This window comes from Lethenteron reissneri, chromosome 26 (assembly GCF_015708825.2).
Source record: "Lethenteron reissneri isolate LAM-NWPU_2019-01 chromosome 26, ASM1570882v1, whole genome shotgun sequence".
In the NCBI taxonomy this organism is placed as follows: Eukaryota; Metazoa; Chordata; class Hyperoartia; order Petromyzontiformes; family Petromyzontidae; genus Lethenteron; species Lethenteron reissneri.
In genome coordinates, this window is record NC_083804.1 from 18444094 (window position 1) to 18471943 (window position 27850).

The 27850-nt window shown below is 45.3% G+C and overlaps 1 protein-coding gene across 7 annotated transcripts in view; it reads left to right on the plus strand.

The window, feature by feature from the left end:
• Window positions 1-27850, plus strand: part of LOC133347769 (glutamate receptor 4-like) — an 85040-nt gene that overhangs the window by 10792 nt on the left and 46398 nt on the right. For all 7 annotated transcript variants that reach the window (XM_061560352.1, XM_061560354.1, XM_061560355.1 and 4 more), the window contains exons 2-6: window positions 19855-20013; window positions 20140-20264; window positions 24378-24492; window positions 25173-25357; window positions 26329-26382. In XM_061560352.1, the coding sequence (XP_061416336.1) occupies window positions 19855-20013; window positions 20140-20264; window positions 24378-24492; window positions 25173-25357; window positions 26329-26382 (638 nt within the window). The remainder of the gene's footprint in view (window positions 1-19854; window positions 20014-20139; window positions 20265-24377; window positions 24493-25172; window positions 25358-26328; window positions 26383-27850) is intronic.

Consider the following 27850-nt stretch of genomic DNA (forward strand, 5'->3'; position numbering starts at 1 on the left):
GTTGGGGCAAGTGATGTTGAAGAGTAGCGCCTATGAAATTGCCACGGCACACGAGGGGGGTGGGTGTGCACCCCACCCCACGCCCGGCCGCCTTTGTCTCCCAAGAGGCGACATTTACACATGGCACCACGTGCTCATTTAAGGATGAGTCGAACTAGGGGAGGTCCAGGACATAATCAGATCATCGTCACTGGTTTTGAGCGTTAGATGGAATCGAACTTGGTTGTGCCTGGGTTCGTAGCACAGCCTGCTAACCGGAGCACTACTGCTCCACACTACTCGTTGACGAACACACACTCGGTATTTCTTCAGTATCTATACTCTTTGTAATCTGGGAATGTAATTTGTATAAGGTATTTAAGTTTGTTTTTAGTTTGTTAACATATAGTACTTATTTAAATTGTGATGTCTATGTTTTGTTGCCATATACTTTAACCCCATAAGTTAGGAAAGGCTTAATAAGTCTTAAATATTTCCGTTTTTGCTTCCACGGCATTTTCTAAGAACGTAACAGCCGCAATATTCAAGGGTCTCCTGTACAAATATTTTTCACGTATCCGGAAAAATTCCGACAACCATCTGGGATCTTGCCGTGTGCTTCAGGACAATGCCAAGTGGTTGCGTTAGCGGCAGCCTGTACATCCACTACTACCGTATACTGTACTCTAAACGGCCCCACTGCTTAAATTTCGATTTAAAGCTTTCGTGACTGCAGGGATTCATCTTCTTGGTTCTTTCGGTAAAGTCACGTAGTAGGGAAGTAATAAAATAATAAAAATAAAACATAATAAAATAATATAATAATTCATGTTTTATTTTTATTATTTTATTACTTCCCTACTACGTGACTTTACCGAAAGAACCAAGAAAATGAGGCCCCACTGCTTCTCTACAATCAACTAAGAATGCTCTACAACTGACTTGGTGAATACCTCTGTAAAATAACTTTTTTAAATATCATAGTTAAAATGTAGGCTTAGCTTCTTTCTTGATAAGTTGTATGCACATTACTTGGAAAATTTAGTGAACCGTGTTTTAGCGGAATTTGGCAGCTGTACATTTCTGCACGATAAACCACTTAGTTCATCTACCATTTATGGCCAGGTCGCTTCTGAAAAAGAGCTATATAACTCAGTGGGTTTTACCTGGTAAAATGAAAATAGTTTAGAAAACCGTTGTCATCGGCAGTCCCTCGGGGTTCATCAGGTTTGGTGGTGGATCTTGAGGTGGCCGAGTAGTCCAATTCTGGATCCGCAGATCTTTGGGCATTGGGAGCATTGGGGCCACGTGGTCCCATATGGAAGTGGAATCGGGCTGACTTCCTTTTCCTTTATGTTTTTGGCAGCGATCCACTTCGGCATTGAGACATTGGGTCTCGAAGTGGGCCACAGCCTGGTGGATGCAGCGGTGCCACCCGAGAGAGCTGGTAGTCTACTCCTCTTCGTCTTGAAGGCTGATTTTTCCGTGCTTGAGGGAGGACTTGAGGATATCCTTGAACCTCTTCCTTTGTCCTGCCTCCCCGCTGCCCACTGGAGAGCTGGGAGAAAAAGATCTGGCAGGGAAGGCGGTTCTCAGGCATGTGGATTCAGTGGCCGGTCCATCGGAGTTGTGTTTTAGATGTACTGCTTCAATGCTAGTGGTGTGAACTTGGAGAAGAATACTTACATTGGTGCAGCGATCTTCTCACTTGATCCCCTGGATTTGGCAGAGGCAGCGCTGATGGAAGCGGTCGAGTGCAGTGACGTGGCGCTGGTAGATTGTCCATGTTTTGCTGCAGTAGAGGAATGTTGAGATGACAACAACCCGGTAAACTAGGAACCTTGTTGTCCTGTGGAAATATTTGTTGTTGAAGACGTGCTCAGTTTATAGAAGGCAGCACTGGTGCACTGGACTCTTGTGTTGGATTTCTTCGTTGATGGTGGCCGTTGGGAAGGGTCGGGGGGGATGTTTGGCTGGTCAGATGGCAGTTGGTGGAGGACCTTGGTTTTGGTGATGTTCAAGGTTAAGCCAAGACTCTTATATGCAGAGTTGAATACATCGAGGGTCATCTTGATTTCCTGCAGAGAGTTAGCAATCACGCATTATTTGTCCGCAAACTGCAGTCGTGGATGTTCTTTGTGGTCAGCTTCTTCTTTTCCTGAAAATGTTTTATGTTGAAGAGCTTCCCATCAAGACTACTGGATACTAACGCCTGATGGGAGGTGACCGTTGACGAGGTTGACTATGACCAAATAGATGGTGAATAAGGCGGAGGCGATCATGGAACTCTGTCTGACACCCGTTCGAATCTGAAAGGCATCCATTTTAGATCCCCCACTCAGCACAGTGGCGGTCATGTAGTCGTGCAGGAGCCGCAGGATGGTGACAAACAATCGTAATAATTTTAATTTATAAAGCGCCATTAAACAATCATTCTCCAGACAGCCAAGACGTTGGAGGATACTCCAAAGGGCTTCCTGGTTGGGGGGAGTCAAATGCTTTGGTTAGGTCGATGAATGCCAAAAACAGTTCTTGATGTCCGTCCCCCCCCCCCCCCCCCCCCACGATACTTTTCTTGAATCTGTTGGGCAGCAAAAACAATATCTGCAGTGCCCCTGGATGGTTGGAATTTACACTGTGTCTCTCGGAGGACCTTTTCAGCAACGGAACTCAGACGATTGAGCAGGAGGTGGGCCAGGATCTTTCTTGCTATGGACAAGAGGGAGATCCCCCTGTAGTTTCCACAGTAAGACATGTTACTATGGTCGCATTCCTGAGGTCGCCGGGGAGGTCTTCTTTGTACCAGATCCAGAGGATCAGCTTGTGGAGCCTTGAAGTAAGCAGGTGGCTGCCAGATTGGAAGATTTCATCTGGGATGCCATCCAGACCGCAGACTTTGTTGGACTTCATCTACTTGATGGCATGCCTTGGCTCACCGATGGTTGGTGGCTGGACGAGTTGCAGCTCTTTGGGGTGTTGTGGCTTGGAGGGTATCATCAATCATGATGGATTCCCTGTTCAGGAGCTGTTCGAAATGCTCTTTCCAGCATTGACGGATGGCATTGTTATGCTTCAGGAGCTGGGATCCATCAAGTGTTCTGATGGCCTTTTGACATGTAGACTGAGGTCCAAAGATTGTCCTTGTTGTCTGGAAGAAGTTCCTCATGATATGCTGGTCGGCATAATCCTCTATCTCGCGTGGCTTTTCACCCACAAGCTGTTTTTCATGGCGTGGATCTGCGTTGAGTTTCAGCCTTCAGTTGGTGGTACGCTGTGGTCATGCGCTGTGTCCTCAGGTGGTTTTGGCAAGCAAGGAATGCAGCATGCTTGCACTCCAGGTCGCGGATCTAGGTGTCATTGCATCAAACCAGTCCTCGTGTCTTTGGGGTTTGTAGCCGATGGTCTGGGTACACGAGTCTGGTACATCGGTTTTGAGCTGGTCCCGTTGTAGTTAGATGGTGGTGGCCTCTGGTGGTGTGAGGTTTTCCAACACGGTATGGAGTTGTGCTTGAAGCTCTTCTCGTTTACCGGGGGCCTTTAGGGATAAAAAAAATCAGCTTAGTTTGTTATCGAAAATATAACTCAGATAACTGGCATATTTGATTAACGGCACCTATTTTGACTTAGAACTTTCGTGACTGCAGGAATTAATATTCTTTGGTTCTTTCGGTAAAGGCACATAGATAGAAATATTATATAAAAAAAAAAGTGAATAAAAATAAAAACAAAAACCACGACGTTCCGATCGCAACACAAGCGGTCGTCATCAGGAAAAGGGGGGGTAGCCTCTAAAGGCAAACTGTTTATGAAGGTTTAGAGATGGGCGTAGATTTCCAAAATCATGAACAAACACAAGATCCAGGTCCGATTTCACTCAGTACATAAAATTCGTGATCTGATCCCATCTGTGAAGGACAAGATTCCTGACATGCAATATTCAGGCGTCTACAAACTGAGCTGTATCTGTGGCAGCAGTTACATTGGGGGAACTAAGCGACATGTCTCGGACCGTGTTCGTGAGCATTAGGCAGATTTGAAACAAAGTAGGACCAATACTTCTGCCGTGGCTAATCATTATTTTAATGCGGCTGGCTCACACAAATTTTTTTTCTCTAAGACGATGGTACTTTGCAAGCCTACTGGCTATCAAAAAAGATTAATTCATGAAGCCATCCATATATACAAACACAATTTCAACCGAGAAGATGACTATAAACTCAGCAATCATTGGAAAGATGTCATAAACCACTTTGGGTCATGACTTGATTTGTGTTTTCTTGTCAACCTCCACCGTCAGCAGTGTGGGTGTGTGGAGCGATATGGCACATGCTAGAGAAGAAATTAGCCGATATTGTATGGGAGGACTTAGAAATGAGTGAACTTGTTGATAACTAGTGCCAGTGGTGTCAAGATTGTCCTCCGGAAGAGGCTTGTGAAGAGTGCTACTGGCCAATTAGAGGCAACATTTTCTCCTGCAACAAGGCAAGGTTGAGAACCGACATTCATTTTGAGTTTAGTGCCGGGTAGTGAAAACACAGCAAGTAAAGCAGTGCAATCATTGCTCCCGACTGTGAAAACTTGGCAGGATCCTCCTCAAAAGGAGTCCTGATACTCAGTGAGGCTTTCCTGAGTTAAAAATATAACAATAATACAAATCTCAGTTCACCCATCTCTTTAACAATGATCTCCTGCTAGAAAGCCTTCAACCCTTCATGTCGCCTTAAAGGGCACCTAGCCTGGCACAATCATTAGGATGATGGCCAATGGTGGAGCCAGGATTTTCAGGTAGGGGGTGGGCAACCCCTCCAGCAATGAAACATTATAGGAGTTGTTAGTTAGTAAGGACTTGTCCCTTGATTTTTATTCGACGCGTGTGCGGCGATGGCGCAGCATTCGACCGAGCGTAGATTTCGAACCGCGTTGTGTGATCGGCATCGCGCTCGCTGAAGGTGTTTACCTTCAGGGAAGTCGTGTGGACTGGATACGCAACTGCACACAATTCTGTGAGTCGCTTATAACTGCTTTGCCGATACTTATTGCCAATTATGGACTCAAACTATTGTCCTATCATCTCAGAGTCCCTGGCACGTAATAATATGCTACACAGTGGCAATGGGGGAAATGCACGAGGTGTGCGTGGATTATGAGATGCATGGAATTTGTGTCGATTATGAGATGGATGTGATGTGTATGCTATGTCAAAACCTCGTGGTGGCCACCGATACCCCAGTCACACTGAGGCCTTGCAATGTGTTTGATGGGAATCAGATCTGGCATCGCTCTGTCTCAACGTCTTTTGCTGCAATGCAAAATCCGGCTCCTGTCAAAACCGCTGCCTCATCTTAGCGCAACCTCTGTGTCTAACGCACCTCAAATGGAACCAGCAACCAATGTATAATGAACCCTACCTCCAAGTCAAGATCAAGAGGTTATTTTGTCCAATGCAATTGACGATTTCACACCTCCCTATCGCCTCCTCGATTATATCATTAGCCATTATCTATCCACTGCTTGATGAAGGCAGGCCTAATCTAAGCTATCATTTCTCAGGTGAACTCTGTTACGCCCTATGATGACAGGTAATTGCATGAAATATAGCCTATAATATATACGTTCCATTTGTGGCCGTGTTATTGACCAATGTATGCAAGTTTTTTTTTCATATGCCTCAAGTTCCTGCAATGCAATAATCCATCCAGAAGTTGCACACGATCTTATTTTATCGCTCCATCTCCACAGTGGATATATTTTCACATGTTTCTACCTTTGGCTGTCACTACTTCGTTAGTGTTGACCACCGGCCATTGTGTTCTATCCAACATGTCTCTAATCTGTGTATATTCTCCAATGCATACATTTCCCTGTCTCAGTGTAATTGCAATCATATTTGAACATTTATCAGCCTTTGTGCCATTTTCTTTATCAATGACCATGTTTCTACTTCATCAATCTTGGCAGGTGATACGCACTGATGTAGACACCTTCTTTAGGCAAGTTTTTTTTTCTTTTCATGATCGAGTTAAATTTTCCTAAATCACTCCAACCTGCTTTCATCCACCTCTTTAATTAATAAATAATAATAGCCAGGTTACCGTGGCACATGCCTGTAATGCAGCACTCTGAATAAGTATAACCAGTAAAAACAAAGTTTTTCACTATAAATCCTTTATATGCGTCGCGGCTAGAGTCCTCTCGTCCTCTGGCTTGAGATGGCTGCCACCTATGGGTCAGATGATTGCATTGCACCATTAAGCAATTGGTAATTAAATATTATATTTTGACTGCTTGACTCTCAATTCTTTCAAGTCCAGTGAGTGACATAGTGACTGGGTGTTTAACCCCAGATACGATAGCAGGATTCCAACTTCGTCCGAATTTGTGCTTTGTATAGTAGTAATAATTTGGAATTAACCAGGCTTTGGCATGCAAAATAAAACCAAGCTTCTTTGATGCCTCCTTAGCCACAATAGTAACACAGCCATTCCGTGACAGTTCAGATGAGAATGTTGTGCCAAGCATATTTAACAGTTTTATTATGGCTCAAGATAACATTGTTAAACATGATGGGAGAAATTGTGTAAATGACAATCTTATGCAATATTATAGTTGACTGGGGTTTTTTTAGTTGAACGTGACCAGGTTTTTGTCACCCCAATCAAGAACTGTCTTCAAGTGGTGATTGATAGTGGAGAATCTATGTTGAGCAGCTCCGATGTCTTACTCTCAGCTTGTAATTTAAAGAAGGATAATGCACGAAGTGTGCCATCATTGGCAAAGGAGTGGATCACGTTATGAGTGGTTATTCTGTACAGAGCCTTTTGCCCATCCGAGGATGGAAGCTGTAATAATAAAGATGTACATTTCTCATGTGATTGCTGACTTATCTTTTGTTTTAAGTGCTGAAGAATTAAAGACACCAAAAACACCATTGGAACCTCCTTTGCCAGTAGCAAAATATGATAATTGTTTTTTTTTTACCATTTTCTCTGCCAACAAAACTGACACCTTTTTTTATATTGACCACAATACCTGCGGTCAGAATACAAACAAAAAACACAACTCTGATAATGTATGCACTGTCCTTGAAATTGATTGGTCCACACCAGAGACAGCTTTTCTTAGAGCCTAGTCTCATATGGTGTTGGACCAGATGATGGCAAAAGGCGCATAACTCAAAGACAATACACCATCAGAGTATGAGAGCTCGGGGTAAGCATTTACGCCATTGGAACCTCCTTTGCCAGGAGAAAATATGAGAATTGTTTTTTTACCCTTTTATCTGGCAACAAAACTGACACCTTTTTTTACAAGGAGTCATGTTTGCATTGACCAAGGGTCCTCAAACTACGGCCCGCGGGCCACATGCGGCCCGCCGAGGACATTTATCCGGCCCATGGTCACTAATTGGGCTGCGCTTGTGAGCACTAATTGGGCTGCGCTGGTGAGCACTAATTGGGCTGCGCTGTGTTAACTTCATTAGAGCTCATGCACTAAACCACAGACAATTTCAGGAATTTCTGTCTGAGCTAAATGTTGACTATGAAGATGTTCTGTACCACACAGAAGTCCGTTGGCTGAGTCGAGGGAGAGTTTTGAAACGTTTCTATGACTTACTTCCACAGATTACAGCTTTTCTGCTTTCAAAAAACAAAGAAGTACCAGAGCTCAATGATGCAGAATGGAAATGGCACCTTGCCTTTCTGACAGATGTAACAGAGCTACTCAACAGTTTCAATGTGCAACTTCAAGGAAAGGGGAAGCTCATCTGTGATATGCAATCACATGTCAAAGCATTTGAAGTAAAAGTAGGCCTCCTCATCAAACAAGTGAAGGAGGAAAACTTCTGCCATCTCCCCACAACTCAAAATCTGTTAGCGGAAAAACAATGGGTTAAATTCCCAAACAAATCATGTGTGGATTCACTGGAAAAATTGCAAAAGGAGTTCCAATTTAGATTTAAAGAGCTTCATCTCCATGAACAGGACATACAGCTTTTCCGTAACCCATTTTCTATTGACATTGAAAATGTGGATACAATTTACCAAATGGAACTGGCTGAACTGCAGAATTGTGACTCTGAAAGACACATTCAAGTCAAGCAGCCTTCATAATTTCTATGCATCTCTCCCCTCTGAGACATATCCTCATCTCAGGAACCATGCACTCAAAATGGCAACCATCTTTGGCAGCACTTATGTCTGTGAACAGACTTTTTCCAGAATGAAACATTTGAAATCTCCAACCAGATCTAGACTAATGGATGCACACTTGCATCACTTGTTACGACTAGCAGTGACAAATATGGAACCAGACATTGACCATCTCATTAGCCAAAAGCAGGCCCATAGTTCCCATTGAAATACTGGCAAGTTTGATTTAACTTTACTTGTTCTTCATTTTAAATATTGTATTTGTTCCCGTTTTGTTTCTTCACTTCAAAATAAGATATATGCAGTATGCATAGGAATTTGTTCATAGTTATCTTTTAACTATAGTCCAGCCCTCCAACGGTCTGAGGGACAGTGAACTGGCCCCCTATTTAAAAAGTTTGAGGACCCCTGGCATAGACCAATACCTGCAGTCATAATGCAAACAAAAAACATAACTCTGATAATGTATGCACTGTCGTTGAAGTTGATTGGTCCACACCCGAGACAGCTTTCCTTAGGCGTCATCTGGTCCAACACCATGTGAGACTAGGCTCTAAGGAAAGCTGTCTCGGGTGTGCACCAATCAACTTCAAGGACAGTGCATACATTATCAGAGTTATGTTTTTTGTTTGCATTATGACTGCAGTTATTGTGGTCTGTGCAAACATGAATCCTTGTAAAAAAAAGGTGTCAGTTATGTTGCCAGATAAAAGGGTAAAAAACCAATGATTATGATACACACTGTTTTACACACTGTGTGTGGTCTGAAAAGAAAACTATATAATCAGCGACTTTTCGGGAAATGGTCCTTCATAGCACTCTGGTGAGTGTTAAACTAAACTTTTCTCTACATATAGCAAAAGTTAATCACCAGTGTTATTCGTTTTTCTATTAAATATATAAATCAAGAAATGTTATTATGTTCTTAAGTGTAGTAGTAAACTTGCCCGGAACATAACTTCCCCTATTTACATTGTTTATTATGGGAAAAGCGGTTTCGCGTAACGTTGCTTCACTTAAAGTCGCATTTTCCAGGAACGCAACCCCGACGTTAAGCAAGAAGATACTGTACTTCACCTATATAAACAGCGGTTCAGATAGAGACAAACAGTATGTTTTCTACGGCTGATGTAGATGCAGAGCAAGAACTAAAATCTCACATTCGAGTGTTCAAGCTAAACAACCGCATCAGGAGCAGCGGAGTGTATTGCTGTGATGTGTCCTTTGTATTTGTGGGCATTGCATCGTTATCTGTTGTATGGTCTGTTCTGGATGACCACAGTCGCACACTGGATAGTTTTTAATCTTCCATTTGTCCATCAGTTATCCACATCTGTCATGGTTTGTATGGATGTGGTTTCAGGTGGATCAAGAGCTTGAGGTTCTGATGAATTGGAAGACGACTTTTCTTTGATTCACAGGGCTTCCCGATAGGTTGCGGCGGATGGGTGGGGGAGAGATTTGTGACGGCACAGACAGCCAGGATGTCGGGGTCAACTTCAGGGTTCCAATAATACACCACAATGCAGTGTTCAATTGTACATCAAGTCGAGTGACTACTTCTGCTCCATACTGGTGCACCGTACCGAATATACAGGGACCATCGTTGATATCCGTAGCACTGGTGCTGATGCTCCCCAGCAGAACAACAGCAATGCCAGAGGAGACGTCTTCGTGGCTGGGACCTCAACATTTGAACAGGGCAGAATGTGACTCAATTTTTTGTTAACTTTCTGCTGTAAAAAGATTATAGATTCTTAGAAACAGAGATGTAAAGTTATTGTTCTATTGGAAACAGACATTGTTATTTACCTCCGTGTTAATAGCCTAAATCCATTAAAATATTAACACTGACATATCAGGGACATGTTTAGTGAAAGAGTTGATATTTTCATCAGCCTGTTCTGTGGCGGTGGCAACTGATCGTCCGGTGCGGAACGAGGTGGAACAACCTGCCTGGTGACAGTGTTGCAACTACCAAGGCATTGTTCGTAATCGCGTGGTTGTTGAACACAATATCAAGCAAGGGTTAGGCTGTTGTCTACAGCGAGAGACACAAACTCGCACTCTGGTGGCGAACAGTGACACAGACGCATCTGTATTCCACGGGACATTGTTGAGATAACCATTTCCCTTTATTTAGCTTTGATGTTCAGCAAATATTGTATTGCAAACTACCATATACTTCTGTGCCCAATCTGTCACTAATACAAAATGAAGCTACTCTTCCTTCCTTACTGCAGATACAGAGTGGGGGGCTCTAGAGCAGGATCCAATGTGTTAAACAATGGTGGTGGCGCTAATTAATTGCAGGCGCTAATTAATTGCAGACGCTGAGGTCAGGAACCTGCAAACACTGGTTCTTCACGTGTGGTAAGTGTTACATTTGATGTTTATTACTTTATTTCGCACACTGCGGTTAGCACGGTTGGCTACGTGTGGTGAGAAAGACGTTCTACGTAGATTTTTTTTATTTCTAATTTTTTGTATTTCTTATGTTAAAAAATATTTTCAAGAGTGAAACTTTTGGGACTGAAACACAGCTCCGCTCTTTACATGGAAATCAATGGGGAAACCATGATCATTTAACGAATTTTCACTTACTGGGTGTCATGAGAGGCTCATGTGTGAGAACCCAGTGCCCATGTGGGGTCCTCCAGACTCTGGCCCTCCGTTCATGTATGAACATTTTTTTAAACAGGACGTCCTAGGGTAGGTATGCACCATGGGTGAGAACCGCCTTTCGAGATTAGGCGCTGAGATGGGTTGGGGGTCTGAGTTAACTTTTAATAGAGCTCCCCACGGGATATTACAGATAGGAACACCCTGACGCGATTGCACACAAATACAATCACAAAATCACGCTCGGTCAGTTGGTACACAGGTTGTCAGTCATTACCCTATGTATCAAAACGGATTTTTTTTCTCCCAATTTTCTTGTGCCAAGCCACTCTGCTACCATTCGCCAATACGTTCACACGCGCATGTGAACGTATTGGCGGTGCACCGGGGTGCAGTGTAAAAAACACATTTTAGCGAAATAATTTATTTTACAGCAATTCGCAACTCTGGTCAGAAAATCTTACTGGTTGCGTCAAAATCAATTCTCGTGATGTCCGTGTTCCAAAGGCAGATTTGACTCGTGCCCGAGACTTGGTCAGACGGTTCCTCGATTCAATGGACTCAAATCAATGGTCAATATCGACCTTTTCAGCAAGTCTGAGTAGACTGAATAGACCTTCGAATGAAGTCAAACTTGGCGACAGGGTCAATTAAAGATCGATACACAGATTTGACCGATTAAAATTTATATTTTCGATTGTGTTTATGAGGACCGGTGTGTTATGCGGAACTTTTCTACCGCCAATACGTCAATATATTGTCTGCTGCAGCTGCGAGACAGTGTTCACTAAGCCCAGGACGCTGCACACTTTTCGTGGAATGTATCTTACTCGTTAAGCGAGACATGCCTGCATCGCGGGGATTGCGTTACCTAAATAATGGGGTTAGGGACACGTCAACCAAAAATTTGACATTACAATTGAAATAAGTACTGTACTGTATGTAAAATAATCTAACAAATAATTATTGAAATAAACATGGAAAAGCCCTATGAAAAAAAACATTCCTCGACAAATAGTATAAATAGTTTAAATACTGAATACCGTACTTACCCATGATAAGGTTAGCACGCTGTCTTAGGAACCCGGCAACCCGAATTCGATTCCCGCTCATGCTCAATACCAGTGACTATTATCTGAATCGGTCCTGGGGCTCCCCTAGGTTAACTAAGCCTCAAATGAGTACCTGGTGCGATGTGTAATCATGGCCACTGGGGAGACAAAGGCGGCCAGACGTGGTGCTCGCCACCCACCCCCTCGTGTGCCGTGCCGGCCTTCATAGGTGCTCACTAACAACACTTGCCCCAACAGTCTCTGTGAAGGCTATATGGGGGAGCTTTGTTTTTGTCCACGAGATGCTTGCACGCCAAAGCTAGAGGCACAACTGCCTGCCTCGCGCCCCTTGCCCGCGTGTCAGCCAATGATGGTGGCGGTAGTTCTTGACTTACGAACACAATTCGTTCCTAAAACCCGTTCGTAAGTGAAACGGTTTGTAAGTCAGACCACAACAATGTACTGTGTTTAAATGTCCCTTAGGTCAGAGTTATGAAATGTGTTACGGGTAAACAAAAAAGGAAGAATTGTTAAACTCGTAAATAAGAAGAAATTTTGTACATTTGCATATAGCACCGTAAAAAAGACTATAGTAAATAAAACAATGAAGTAGCATAAATAGAAAATAAATCACTTATTTTCACTTGCCTTGAGTCCTGATGCTGGCTTGATGTTTGAAAGGGGCGCAATGAGTCACCACAATTGCACATACACACACACAGACACACACACACACAGACAGACACACACACACACACAGACAGACACACACACAGACACACACACACAGACAGACACACACAGACAGACACACACACAGACACACACACAGACAGACACACATGCACACAGGGCATGTGCGCATGCACAGACACACACTCCAACGATCCCCCCATATGAACTTTATGGCGGGACCCCGGGGTCCCGAATAAACGGAAGTCAAGATCGTAATAAATGTATTTGTTTTTGGCGACTCCGTCCCACCGCGCACATTCACGCCGCGACCCACCTGGCACGGATCGTTCTGTTATGTCATGTCCAAGCGCAGCAGCGAGGACGAGTGCGCAGAATAAACTAAATTTTGATTAGCGCATCGTGTAGAGCTCGTCGAGAGGAACAGATTGCAGTGTCGTTTGCCTTCAACAGACATAAAATGACGTCGCAACGCAGTTTATGCGAGAGCTGGGGGCTTATGGGACCCCGGGGTCTCGCCACAAGGTTCATATAGCCACCATTGACCGTCATTGATTCCCCAGTGGCGATGTTTACACGCCGAATCGGGTACTCATTTGAGGCTGAGTCGACCAGGGGGGGGGGGGGGGGCTGGCTAGAACTTGTCTAGATAATTGCCACTCGTGTTGGCCAAGAGTGGGATTCGAACTCGCAGGTTCCTAGCGCTGTGCGCTAACCGCTATCCACACACTCTCACTTACACACACGTGCGCGCGGGCACACACACACACTCTCACTTACACACACAAACACTCCCAGTACGAGGCTGACTCATTACATCTCGCAGAGGATCGCTCTGCTGAATCAAATAGTTCCGCGGTTTAGTTTTCAAGTGCCAGTTTTTGAGTTTTAAGTAATATTTGTTTCATGCAAGCTGGTTTCGTAAGTACGGGTGTTCATAAGTCAGGTGTTCGTACCGTAATTTGAGGACTGCCTGTACATCCGGGTACATTATACCCACAAAAGGCCAAAACTATCCCCTGCGAGAGCTACATTGATATACAAACAGGTTGCCCGCGATTAGTCTCAAAACAGCGAACGATAACCCCGCGATATTCAAGGGTCTCTGTACTGGCGATTGTATGCCAATAGAGATCACAGTTGAAGCATGGCATGCATTGAGGAACTCAGAGGGTGAGCTATTGGGCTATGAGGGTGCAGAGCTAAACACATTCTTAAGAGAGGAGCGTGCTGCACGTTGAGACGGATGAGAAAGTCCGCATGGATATAGAGAGAGAATGGGAAAGGGAGCAGAAAGAGAGAGGAGAGATAACACATGTTAGAACTAGAAAGACTTCATACTATCTGAGGAAACTTAAATTATGTGGCTGGTATGACGACACTAGTCCGGTCGAAAGCAAGCACGTAAAAATTACCACATTTTAATGAGGCTAAAGATGAGCTGGCTCGTTTTTTACACATTTGAAAGATCAAAGTACATTGCTGGCCTGGAGGAATGATCTCAATTTTAGCACTTTGCTGAAAGGAAAAGCACTTTTATGTATTACAGAATGAGTGGAACAGAGGCAGATGACTATCAGAGTCAGGATAGCCCTGTTGAAAATCTCCAAGCCAAATGAAGAGGGTTATAGACAGAAATATAGATCTGCTAGACCTGGCAATTGAGAGAACTTTTAACAGTTCATTGTGCGTATGGGAAATTATCAGACTTTGTGAATGTGCAGATAATTATGACATTAATATATTTTCTTGTGCGTAAGCAGGCACTGTAAGCATGTCCGATTAGATGTATGGATATATTTGAGGAAGCAAAACCCTAAGTGTGCAAGCCATGGTGTGTTGTGCTGAACAATACTTGGAACGATAATTGGTTTTTTACCCTTCTATCTGGCAACAAAACTGACACCTTTTTACAAGGAGTCATGTTTGTATAGACCGCAATACCTGCAGTCATAATACAAACAAAAGACATAACTCTGATAATGTATGCACTGTCCTTGAAGTTGATTGGTCCACACCCGAGACAGCTTTCCTTAGAGCCTAGTCTCACATGGGTTGGACCAGATGACGCCAAAAGTTTATACAAACATGACTCCTTGTAAAAAGGTGTCAGTTTTGTTGCCAGATAGAAGGGTAAAAAACCAATTATCATATTTTTACTGGCAAATGAGGTTCCCATAGAATACTTGGAACCTCATGGTCGTACGTATCACATAGGGATTTGAGAAAGAGGACTGACGCAGTTTGATTCAGTAAGTTAGCCAAGAGCTCAGCACATTGCTAAACGAGAAGCACAGATTGACAACGGAATCCGTAGAAAGGCAAACACCCGTAGTGTGTTACGCTTGTGGTAGATATGGACATCTGGGAAGAGACTGTGGGAGGAGAAAAAATTGGGAATAAACTCTAAACAAAGAAACTCCACATTAAAAGAGTGAATGTGTTCGATTAAAAAAGGAGACTCATGCGAAAGCAGGATGTCAGTCAGCCTGTAATGCCAGCAGAGGCAATACATCAAGCAGTGGAATTGGATGTGGTGACGACAGTATCAGGTGGTGGAATATGTGCTGTTGTAACAAACGTACCCACAAAGTCAAGATTTGTTACTGGTTCCAAGGGAAAACAGTGTGTTACAGTCATGAGAGATGCAGGCTGCACTGACATAGTGATCAAAAGAGGACTGCTTTGTGATCCACAATTGATGCACGTTTTTCGTAAGAGATGGAACTATGCGGAAATGTCCCATTGTCAAAATTGAACAAGAATGTCCATCCTTCACCGGAACGGTCCATGCGATGTGCATTGACACTTCGCTTTACTACATAGTGGTAGGCAACATAACAAGAGCCATCAAGCTAGAAGACATTAAACACTATAATATCGTAATCAAGGATTATAATTACGTGATTTCAGAGAGAATGTGTACCCAGAATGCAAACTGAACTGTTGCTCTTCTTGGTTCTTTCAGTAAAGTCACGTAGAAGGGAAATAATAAAATAATAAAAATAAAACATAATAAAATACAATTCTCACAACGTTTCGGCCACAACGCAAGCAGCCGTCCTTGCGTTGTGGCCGAAACGTTGTGAGAATTGCATTTTATTATGTTTTATTTTTATTATTTTATTATTTCCCTTCTACGTGACTTTACCGAAAGAACCAAGAAGATGAATCCCTGCAGTCACGAAAGCTTTAAATCGAAATTGAACTGTTGCTGGGATGGGAATGTACAGAGGAGTCTTGCAATAAAGTACCAGAGCAAAAAAAGTTTATATACCCACAGAGGAAAATGGGTGACAAAGATATGAGGTAGTCAATGCGGTGACCACGAGCAGCAGAAATCTGTGGTAAAGAAGCAATTAATCCAATTAAAATAAATGCGTACCAATTCAAGGAATAAGTGACGCTGAACTAATAGAGGCACAACAATAGGACCCAAGTTTGAAAGATCTGTGCAAAGATGCCACTGATTAAAAAGTACACAAGGGAAAAATGATTGTGGCGAAGATTAATTTATCGGGAATTTCAATTCAATTTCCAAAGATTGATAAAGGTAGAAAATTGAAGCAGTTAATTCTGCCTCGGACCATGCAAAAGAAAGTGTTGCAGCTTGCGCATGATTCATTGATGGGAGGACATTTGGGAATTAAGCCGACGCTTAGAAAAGTGTCATCTCAGTTTTATTGGCCAGGTGTGAATTGGAATGTGTGCATATTCTATCAATCGTGTAATATGTCAATAGACAATTGCAAAGGGGTGGGAACTGAATATTCCATTGGGACAAATGTCTTTTGTAGACGTAACTTTTCAAAGTGTTGCAGTAGATTTAATTAGTCCATTACGAGTGTTGCACACTCGAAATGAAGGACGTAGGCAGGTGCTCCAAATCGAGGGCAAGCACATTTATTTATTGTGGTTCATATGAATCTTGTGAAGAACAGCACCGGCACTCTGTAAAATGCAACAACACGTGTTACACGCAGCAATTATTCCGAGTCGCCATTAACCATGTGGCTGGTGTCCAAGTGCAGTTATTCATTAACCCTTTCTCTTAAATTTCGATTTAAAGCTTTCGTGACTGCAGGGATTCATCTTCTTGGTTCTTTCGGTAAAGTCACGTAGAAGGGAAGTAATAAAATAATAGAAATAAAACATAATAAAACAATTCTCATCCATTTTCTCTTAAACCCAATTCTACTACTGATAAACCATCTTTGTCTTTGACAATCACATTTGCACATCACTATTCGAATATTACTTTAATCCTAAGCTGTATGTCTATCTATACCATCCACTTATATCGGTATCTTACATCAATGCATGTGTGTACTGTATGTGTACAGTATACGTACTGTATATCACCATTGTACAGCTTACTACTTTACATGTGTTCTATTCTCAATAGCATTGCAAGTAGTCATACTCTGGGTACATGGGCATGGTTATAGACTAAACAGTAGTTGAGTTATAGAATTACAATGACAGTAACTAATTACAGTGTCATCCATTTACAATGCACAGTGCTAAAACGCCTCTAATTGCATATATCACAAACAAACAATTCAAAGCCAAGCTTAAAGTCTAGAACAAGTATAGAACATTTATATAACGATCAAAAACAACCTTTACCTGTAAAATGCAACAGCACGTGTCACACATGCGGTTATTCATTAACCCTGCCAGCCACCTACAGGCCCGACTCAGACATTACATGCTGCTGTACACACATGCATTGATGCACTGCACAGCACATCAGGACTTTCACAGAACCACACTTTACTCCCTTGCTGCACAAGGATATAATTAAAAGAGTGATCCATTCCTAATGTGCCACACGAGTATCTACAAGGGGATACGGATACATATTAACTCTGGTGGATTATGCCACATGGTATCCCAAGGCAGCGTCACTCACAACCATTAAAACAGAAGTTGCAGGGGCATTAGTGTACATTTTCTCATGTTTTGGCATACCAACTGAGATGCTGAGCAACAGAGGAACACAATTTACATCGAAGTTCACGGAGGAGGTAGGGCAACTGTTGTCAGTACGACAATTGTGGACGACACCGTACAATCCAAAGTTAAATTGGATTGGTAGAATGCTTCAATGGAATATAAAAAAAAACATGTTCAGGAAAATGGCTTGAAGAACCCAAGGAGTGGGATAGGTTCATAACACCACTATTATTTGCATATCGAGATTTTTGCCTATTTGTTGAGAGAAGTGTTTTGCTGTACAGGTGACACTTGAATATAGCGGGAGTTATGTTCTTGGAAAATGCCGTGAAAGCCAAAAACCACGATATTCAATCCTTAAGCCTTACGTCAATGATGGGGTTAGGTACACGGAAATCAAAAATAGACACATCACAAATGAAATTATTACTGATCTATATGCCAGATAAACTAAAAACTAAATAATTAAAATAAGCAGGTAAAATTCCTATGCCAAAAATATTCCTTTGAGCGAGCGTGCGGTGCTACCAACTCGGCGACCCGAGTTCAATTCCCACTAACGACCAACACCGAGGATTATCTGAACTGGTCATGGACCTCCCCTAGGTCAACTCAGCCGTAAATGGGTACCTGGTGAGAGACAAACGTGCTGGCCATACACCCGGTCCGGTGCTAGGCCGGCCTTCATAGATGCTCGCTAACAACACTTGCCCCAACAGTCTGTTAATAGGCTATACGGGGTCCGCGAAATGTTTGCATGGCAATGTTGAGGTGTGACTAACTGCCTCGTGTCCCTTGCCCAGCCCGCATCATGGTATTAGCCAATAATACAGTACATATGGGTACAGTTTACCCACAAAAGGCCAAAACTAACCCCCGATACTATAGCTTAATTGGTATACAAATAGTCTGCCCGTGATAGGTCGAAACCACGAATGATAAACCAACGATTTTCAAGGGTCTCCTGTTAAGTAATATTAAGCCTATTGCCCATCCAAAGACGGGTGTATTGCAGTAAATCTGAAAGTTGCAAGCGAAAAGCAGACCGCGACGTGATATTCATTGCATCCATTTGTGTGTAATTTGTCAGGCTGCGTGACACAGACATTTCATTTAAAGGTTATAATCCCTTGTTCATCATGACGTCCTTTTTACTTCGATGTCTCAACAGCGTTATGGAGATCGCGTGACGTGCGGGTTCTGAGGAGAGGGTTTTAAGTTGACGCCGAGAAGGGGGGGGGGGGCGCCTCTCCCCCCCATGTTGAGTGACGTCACCTGCTAATTATTATTAATGAGGGGCGGGTCCATGTGGAGGACGTCACCCATTCATGATTATTAATGAGGGGGGCTGGTCGACGTGGAGTGACGTCACGTGCGGGACAGACATTCTTGGCTCATCATAGTAGTAAATTTGTCACCAATACAGAAATAAGCAACTCTGCCTTACTACAGATTCTCACAGCGAATTTAATTTCCCGGTATGTGACACTGTTGAATCTGAAGTTTTCCACTTAGAGCTGGGGCCTTATTATCAGCCCCACCAAACCAAAAAAATTGCATGGTTACTTTGTGTCATCAACCACTTTACCCCACTGAACACTGGAGGTATGTCCTTTTAAAGCTAGATTGAAAACTAATTTCTTTAGAACTGCTTCTTGTGTTTAGTATGTTGTCCTCCCGCCGTACCTCCAATTAACATAGTTGACTTCGTACGGTGAGAAAGGAATTCAACATAAGTGCAGTACTCCGTGAATAATGTGGTGATGATAGACAGGCTGTAAGAACTCTTATACCTGAACAATATTTTCATGGCCAGTTCTGGTTTAGTAGCAGAGGTTTTGCTTCCAATCAGTCAAGGGGGGTTATCTTTTTCAATGGTTACTTATTACCGTGTGGAAACTGCTTGGCCTGTAGCTCAACATGAAGCTCCAGGTCTTCTCAGCCAGAAAAATGTGCTCTCTTCATACTTATGAGATGTGGAATTCTTGCACTGGCTTAAAAATTCCAGCTGGCGAGCTAAAACTGATCGACAACAAGTTTAACCAGACAAGACTGTATGAAGAGTTCATAATTCCTTGAATGATCTGGGCATGGTCCCATCAAGGATGTATTAGCTGGATCATATAACCCACAAGCCCAGCCATGTAATGGTCAAGCAACTTTGCCTGCTTATGTTTGGCTGGATAAGGGGGGGGGGGGGGGGGGGATAAAAATAATTGATGGGCTAATGTGGTACAAAAGAACCTGAAGCTGAGTGGTCTTGCCACTGATTGGTCCCAGAGGTGTTAGATTGACCTCTTGGAGGAGGCTCCTATAACATTATGCTGGGCAGCTGTCCTGTAGAAACAGTGGAAGGTTTGGGAAGCGACGTTTGCAATCATTTGTCTTTGTACCCTTAGGTGGGCTGTTCACGCGGCAATCGGACCAGGAGCACAGCGCGTTCCGATTCGGGATTCTTCAGCACAACTCAAACTTGAATGAGTCCGATGTTCCTTTCGGACTCACGGTGTACACGGATACCATCGACTTGCCCAACAGCTTCACCTTCACCAAAGCCTGTACGGGCATGCACTCCTGGGACATGCATGCCGTAGATACGCACGCCCACGTAATTACACACACGTGGTGACGGTGGTGACGGTGGTGACGGTGGTGGTGATGGTGGTGATGGTGTGTCTTTGTAGTTTGTTCGCAGTTTTCTCGCGGTGTCTTCGCCATGTTTTCTGTGCTCGACCGCCGTTCCGCCAGCTCCCTCACGTCGTTTTGCGCCGCTCTGCACGTCTCCATGGTGACGCCCAGTGCTCCACAGGTCTGTGCCTGTCTCACCTGTCCCCCTATCTGTCTCCCTGTCCCTCTGCCTGTCTCCCTGTCCCTCTGCCTGTCTCCCTGTCCCTCTATCTGTCTCCCTGTCCCTCTGCCTGTCTCCCTGTCCCTCTGCCTGTCTCCCTGTCCCCCTATCTGTCTCCCTGTCCCTCTGTCTGTCTCCCTGTCCCTCTGCCTGTCTCCCTGTCCCTCTGCCTGTCTCCCTGTCTCTCTATCTGTCTCCCTGTCCCCTATCTGTCTCCCTGTCCCTCTGCCTGTCTCCCTGTCCCTCTGCCTGTCTCCCTGTCCCTCTGCCTGTCTCCCTGTCCCTCTATCTGTCTCCCTGTCCCTCTGCCTGTCTCCCTGTCCCTCTGCCTGTCTCCCTGTCCCTCTGCCTGTCTCCCTGTCCCTCTGCCTGTCTCCCTGTCCCTCTGCCTGTCTCCCTGTCCCTCTATCTGTCTCCCTGTCCCTCTGCCTGTCTCCCTGTCCCTCTGCCTGTCTCCCTGTCCCCCTATCTGTCTCCCTGTCCCTCTGCCTGTCTCCCTGTCCCTCTGCCTGTCTCCCTGTCCCTCTGCCTGTCTCCCTGTCCCTCTATCTGTCTCCCTGTCCCTCTGCCTGTCTCCCTGTCCCTCTGCCTGTCTCCCTGTCCCTCTGCCTGTCTCCCTGTCCCTCTGCCTGTCTCCCTGTCCCTCTGCCTGTCTCCCTGTCCCTCTATCTGTCTCCCTGTCCCTCTGCCTGTCTCCCTGTCCCTCTGCCTGTCTCCCTGTCCCTCTGTCTGTCTCCCTGTCCCTCTGCCTGTCTCCCTGTCCCTCTGCCTGTCTCCCTGTCCCTCTGCCTGTCTCCCTGTCCCTCTGCCTGTCTCCCTGTCCCTCTGCCTGTCTCCCTGTCCCTCTGCCTGTCTCCCTGTCCCTCTGCCTGTCTCCCTGTCCCTCTGCCTGTCTCCCTGTCCCTCTGCCTGTCTCCCTGTCCCTCTATCTGTCTCCCTGTCCCTCTGCCTGTCTCCCTGTCCCTCTGCCTGTCTCCCTGTCCCTCTGCCTGTCTCCCTGTCCCTCTGCCTGTCTCCCTGTCCCTCTGCCTGTCTCCCTGTCCCTCTGCCTGTCTCCCTGTCCCTCTGCCTGTCTCCCTGCCCCTCTGCCTGTCTCCCTGCCCCTCTGCCTGTCTCCCTGTCCCTCTGCCTGTCTCCCTGTCCCTCTGTCTGTCTCCCTGTCCCTCTGTCTGTCTCCCTGTCCCTCTGCCTGTCTCCCTGTCCCTCTGCCTGTCTCCCTGTCCCTCTGCCTGTCTCCCTGTCCCTCTGCCTGTCTCCCTGTCCCTCTATCTGTCTCCCTGTCCCTCTGTCTGTCTCCCTGTCCCTCTGTCTGTCTCCCTGTCCCTCTGCCTGTCTCCCTGTCCCTCTGCCTGTCTCCCTGTCCCTCTGCCTGTCTCCCTGTCCCTCTGTCTGTCTCCCTGTCCCTCTGTCTGTCTCCCTGTCCCTCTGCCTGTCTCCCTGTCCCTCTGCCTGTCTCCCTGTCCCTCTGCCTGTCTCCCTGTTCCTCTGCCTGTCTCCCTGTTCCTCTGCCTGTCTCCCTGTCCCTCTATCTGTCTCCCTGTCCCTCTGTCTCCTGTCCCTCTGCCTGTCTCCCTGTCCCTCTGCCTGTCTCCCTGTCCCTCTGCCTGTCTCCCTGTCCCTCTGCCTGTCTCCCTGTCCCTCTGCCTGTCTCCCTGTCCCTCTGCCAGTCTCCCTGTCCCTCTGCCTGTCTCCCTGTCCCTCTGCCTGTCTCCCTGTCCCTCTGCCTGTCTCCCTGTCCCTCTGCCTGTCTCCCTGTCCCTCTATCTGTCTCCCTGTCCCTCTGCCTGTCTCCCTGTCCCTCTGCCTGTCTCCCTGTCCCTCTGCCTGTCTCCCTGTCCCTCTGCCTGTCTCCCTGTCCCTCTGCCTGTCTCCCTGTCCCTCTGCCTGTCTCCCTGTCCCTCTGTCTGTCTCCCTGTCCCTCTGTCTGTCTCCCTGTCCCTCTGCCTGTCTCCCTGTCCCTCTGTCTGTCTCCCTGTCCCTCTGTCTGTCTCCCTGTCCCTCTGTCTGTCTCCCTGTCCCTCTATCTGTCTCCCTGTCCCTCTGCCTGTCTCCCTGTCCCTCTGCCTGTCTCCCTGTCCCTCTGCCTGTCTCCCTGTCCCTCTGCCTGTCTCCCTGTCCCTCTATCTGTCTCCCTGTCCCTCTGCCTGTCTCCCTGTCCCTCTACCTGTCTCCCTGTCCCTCTGCCTGTCTCCCTGTCCCTCTGCCTGTCTCCCTGTCCCTCTGCCTGTCTCCCTGTCCCTCTGCCTGTCTCCCTGTCCCTCTGCCTGTCTCCCTGTCCCTCTATCTGTCTCCCTGTCCCTCTGCCTGTCTCCCTGTCCCTCTGCCTGTCTCCCTGTCCCTCTGCCTGTCTCCCTGTCCCTCTGCCTGTCTCCCTGTCCCTCTGCCTGTCTCCCTGTCCCTCTGCCTGTCTACTCTGTCCCTCTATCTGTCTACTCTGTCCCTCTGCCTGTCTCCCCCGTCATGATGTCTCCCCCCTGGATGGCTGTTGATTGCACGATGAATGATTGAGAGAATGACGAGTGAAATTATATGGAGTTAAAGATTGATGTGGAATAATTAATGACGTTTGAATTTGTTAATGATAAGCAGTTAGTCAACGTAATTGGATCAAATAATAATTCATATTTAAACATGATCTTGACTAAATGAGCAGATGAATGATTCATGAATAATGTTGATTAATGAATGACTAGACGGAGTGGATGATGAGCGGGAGTGAAATGATCCCCTCCAACTATAGAGATGAGATGCATTCTCATAATCCATCGTCGTGATTCAAGAATTTATATTTTTTAACAACGTTAAAGTAGTGTCTCTAGTGGCTGCAGGGATTATACTCGGTGCATAAGAGATACAAATAAAATGCACACTAATAATACACAAAATAAGCAATGTCTTTTATGTAGCCACCTCTCCGCATAAAAAAACAAGTGTATTTTACACAACCCATTAGCTGTGAGGCTTGTAACATCCAGCAGTTCACCAACATTGTATCAAGCAAGCCGGACTGCTGATGAGACACCTGTATGCTGACTCCGGTCCAGAATTTGCTTGTGTTGAATTAATGCTGCTGAAATGATGCACTCCCAGAATGCTGTGCCGCTGATGGGTTATGTAAAAAACTGAAATAAAAACTTTTATATTTTATCTGGAGAGAAGAATATGTGCAGGAGGTGTATGCCTGTTGATTTATTTTGTTATATTTCCCACAAAGACGCTGATTATTTTCATTCTTGCACATGCAATTCCATGCTTCAATATAAATATTAATGAGTGAATCCCTGCATCGTTCCACAACGAACTGTTCAAATAGAAAACGCTAAATAATGAATGCTGAATTTAACTGATGAATGATTAATGCCAGAGTAAGAAGTGATTGGTGAGTGAGTAATGATGAAAGATTAATGTTGAATTAGTTTAGAATGAATAAGTCACGAGTGGATGCTGAATGAGAAAACGATTCTGAGTGAATTTAGAGGTTGAATGGTGAGTGGATGAGAAATGAATGAGACCGACGGTTGGTGGCTCAATGAGTAGATGATAATTAAATAAGTAATACGTGGATGTTAAATGACTGCTGAATGAGTGCAAAATTAGTAACTTGTGAATGGGTCAGAAATGAGTAATATGCAAGTGATTTGTGAAAGAGTAATTAATGAATACATGAAGAACGAGTTATTGAGAGAATGAATAGTGAATTAATGCGTATTGAATCAGTGAGCGCATGAGTGGTAAACATAGCAGGTGGGAATTGAATGAATAAGTAATAAATTATGAGTGAACGAGTTCACGGTTAGTGAATGAGTGAGCGAACCAGGGGATAAGTAGTAAATGAGAATTAAATGTACGTGTTGTGAGTGAGTAATGAATAAGTCGTAAATGTAGTTAATTAATAATTAAGATACAAACATTTATAAGAATGATAATTGAATAGCGTATGAATAATGGTTGAGTAGTGGCTGAGTAGTGAGTGAATAATTTGAGTAGTGAGTAGGTTATAGATGGGTTAGGAATAAGTAGTGAATGTTTGAGTATTGACTGCTTTAGTAGTGAATGAGTGATGTTTGTCTGCAGGAGCCTCCATCCCCGTTCCTGATTGAGCTGCAGCCGCCGCTTGGGTGGCCACTCCTGCACCTTATCGACAGATACGCGTGGGGCAAGTTCGTGTACTTGTACGACACGGACCGGGGTGAGCGTTCACTCAAAACAAGGACAAAGATCCCACGTATTGCCTTAACAGACTGTTGGGGTGAGTTCTGTTAGTGAGGACCCATGAAGGCCAGCATGGCACACGAGGTGGTGTATAACCAGTGCCACGCCCAGCCGATGTTTACACATCCCACCAGGTACTCCTTTGAGGCCGAGTCGACCAGTTCAGATGTTCACCACTGGAATATAACTTGGGTCGCCGAGTTCTTAGTGCATCGCTCTAACCCGCTACTCTTCCACTGCCCGACACACTCGCGTACTCACACCGCCCGTACACACTCACGCACGTAGACACTCACACGTGCACCTGTACAACACATGTCTTGGTGAGTGTACACACTCACACAGAAACACTGTCCTGGTGTCCCAGTGTTTTTTGTGAAAATCATGATTTTGTCTCGATTTACACATTTTCCGGCATCATGGATAACTCACAATGATACAGGGATAGGATGGTGGCCTCAACATCAGCAAGGGTCAAATCACTCACTGTGTATGGATGTGGCTAGTGATTGAGTGGACTCGGAGAAGCGGTAAATTCACTATATGCCCTGGTTGAGCCTCCCAGAAATGTGGTATATCAGGCGCGTTCAAGGTGATGTGGTCATACGCATTACCAGTGTGTGTGTGTACGATGTTTGTGTATGTGCTTGTGTACAGGCCTGTGGCTGCTGCAGTCTGTGGTGCAGGAGGCAACGCGCCGGGGCTGGGCTATGATGGCTCTGTCCATTGAGGGCCTGGGTGATGAGGCTCTGCGGCAGCTCCTGCGTGATCTGGCCGTGCGCGGGGAACGTAACATCGTGCTGGACTGCGAGGCCCACAGGGTGGCGTCGACACTATCGCAGGTCCCCTAGCCTCCCCCTCCATGAGCAATCCCGTTTATGGGTGAAGCGCACGCTTGTGATTCAGCGATTGGAGACAGCGGTCGTGAAACTTTCAGGCTGCTGTGATTTGGTTCCGGAAGTAGCTGTGCAGTAATCACAATGATGCCCTTTGTATATCCAGGAAAGCCTCAGTGGGTCTCAATATTTTTGTTCAGGAGGGTTTAGGCATTGGAATGTTTGGCCAATGTTTTTAGAGTGTTGTGTATATCTGGGAGGCCAAATTGTCTGGTTAAATTCAAACATTCAAGATGTAACATCAAGCGTTCCATATAAATGGATTCAAGAATCAATTCCTGCATTGGATTCATCTCTTGGTTGCTTTGCAGCCCAACTCTGCAACATCTGAAATTCCGAAGCAGTTTCCTACCAAACTACTTACCAGGTTCTGACCTGCTTAGCTTCCAAGATTTGATGGAATGCAGTTCATTAAGAGTGGTCTTTGAACCATGTCATGGTCGACCACTGTATTCCCTACCTTCCAGCTCTTAAGAAGTCACATTTAAAATTCTGCATCTACTGTTTGGTTCCAAGGTCTCCCTTGCAGTTTGATGGCTCTATAGAGATGTTGGTTACACCAGGTGAGAATTCTTTGAAAGGAATAGTGGTGAGGCTCCTGTATAGCAGTGGATGGAGTCTGGCTGATGGGTGTTTTTAAGGAACGAAACAGGTGGACTTCTCCACAAATGTCTGTCGCCTGATGAAGTTAGTTGTAATTACTGGTGAAACGTCGTACTCCGATTGTAAATGTTGTGACTTGGCTCTCTAACTCACTGGTATGCTGTACGAGTTACAAATTGACATGTTCTGTTTACGTGGCAAACCTTACTAATTGGCTGTCGGGTGGTGGCCGGTTTAACGACACGTTTATATAATTACGCGATATAACCCAAAAAAACCTGTATTATGGATGATGGGTGTTTGTGTGGGTGCAGGTGGTGAATGTGGGAAACCACGTAAAGGGATTTCACTACATCATCGCCAATTTGGTGAGGCACGCACACACACACACATTATCTAAGGGGTGTACAACAACATTCGCCACTAAGTGGCGGTGACGTCACCGCAGCACTTGTACCAGGCCAGGTGCACTCCGAGGCCACGTGAAGTGTTGAAGGCTCGCTGACAGGAGGTCACGGGACAGACCTAGGTGCTATGGATTGACTGACTGCGATGACTGGCAAATGCACCACCTGTGCCCTGTACTGTGCTAAAATGCTGCATTTTAGCCCCCCTGTACTCCACTCATTGTTATGAATGTCGCGCTCCTCTACCCACTGTTGTTGTTGGAGGGCGACTGCCTCCAACTGGAGCAGTGTCCTTCATGAACCTCCTCCATAGACGCTGATATTGGCACTACTGGTACCAGTCTTCGGCAAGTCCACTCAGTTCCATATCCTCCCATACCGCATCAGTCTTCTCCAGCCTGCGCCACATCCGTTTATCCCCCTCTATCTGGCCAAACAGAAGCTGCTCGTCATGCAGGCTACATGACCCCACCAATACAGCCTTGCTCGCCAGCAGAACTTACTGATAGGAATGTGTCTAGATCTTTCAAGGATTTGTGAGCGCACACAATCCAGCCTGGTTAAACCCAGGATGGATCGTAGGCAGGCCAGTCTGAATGTTTCTAACTGGCACAGATGTTCCATTAGAGAAGTCCACGTTTTGCAAATGTAAAGAAGGGAGGGCATGACTGTGGCCGAGAAAACCTGAATCTTTTTGTGGAGCGACAGACCAGTTAGCTTTCATACAGTGTTATGCAGCCGATGAAAGGATATTATCGCCTGAATGATTCAGTCAGACCTCTGCTGTCAATCCGGAGCTGGTCATAAGCACACTATCTATACAAAGACATACAAATATCCCCCATATAGCTTCAACAGACTGTTGGGTCAAGTGCTGTTAGTGAGCACCTATGTAGGCTGACACGGTACATGAGGGGGTGGATGGCCAGCACCACGCCCGACTGCCTTTGTTCCCCACTGGAAATGGTTGATCCAATGCACCAGGTACTCATTTGAGGCTGAGTCGATCTAGGAGAGGAGTTCCTAAGACCGGTTCAGATAATTGTAACTGGTGTTAGCCGTGAGCGGGAATCGAACTCGGGTCGCCGGGTTCGTAGCGCTGCGCACTAATCACGACACTCCTGTAAACAAATACAAAATCCACCATATAGCCTACAGGCTGTAGAGCCAAGTACTTTTAGTGAACACCTATGAGGCCATCCTGGCATTAGGGGAATAGTGTAGCTCGCAACATACTTGACTGCCTTTGTTTCCCTAGTACTGATGGTTACACATCACACCAGGTGCAGGCGTCCCTTGCATATCGAGCAACATGCATTCCTGAAAAACAGCGCGCAAGTCAAATCGTGCTGTATGAAGCCTATTTTCCCTTAGACATTGTATATTTTAATAGGGGAAGGGGGGCTGTTACCGAATAAGAATTAAATGT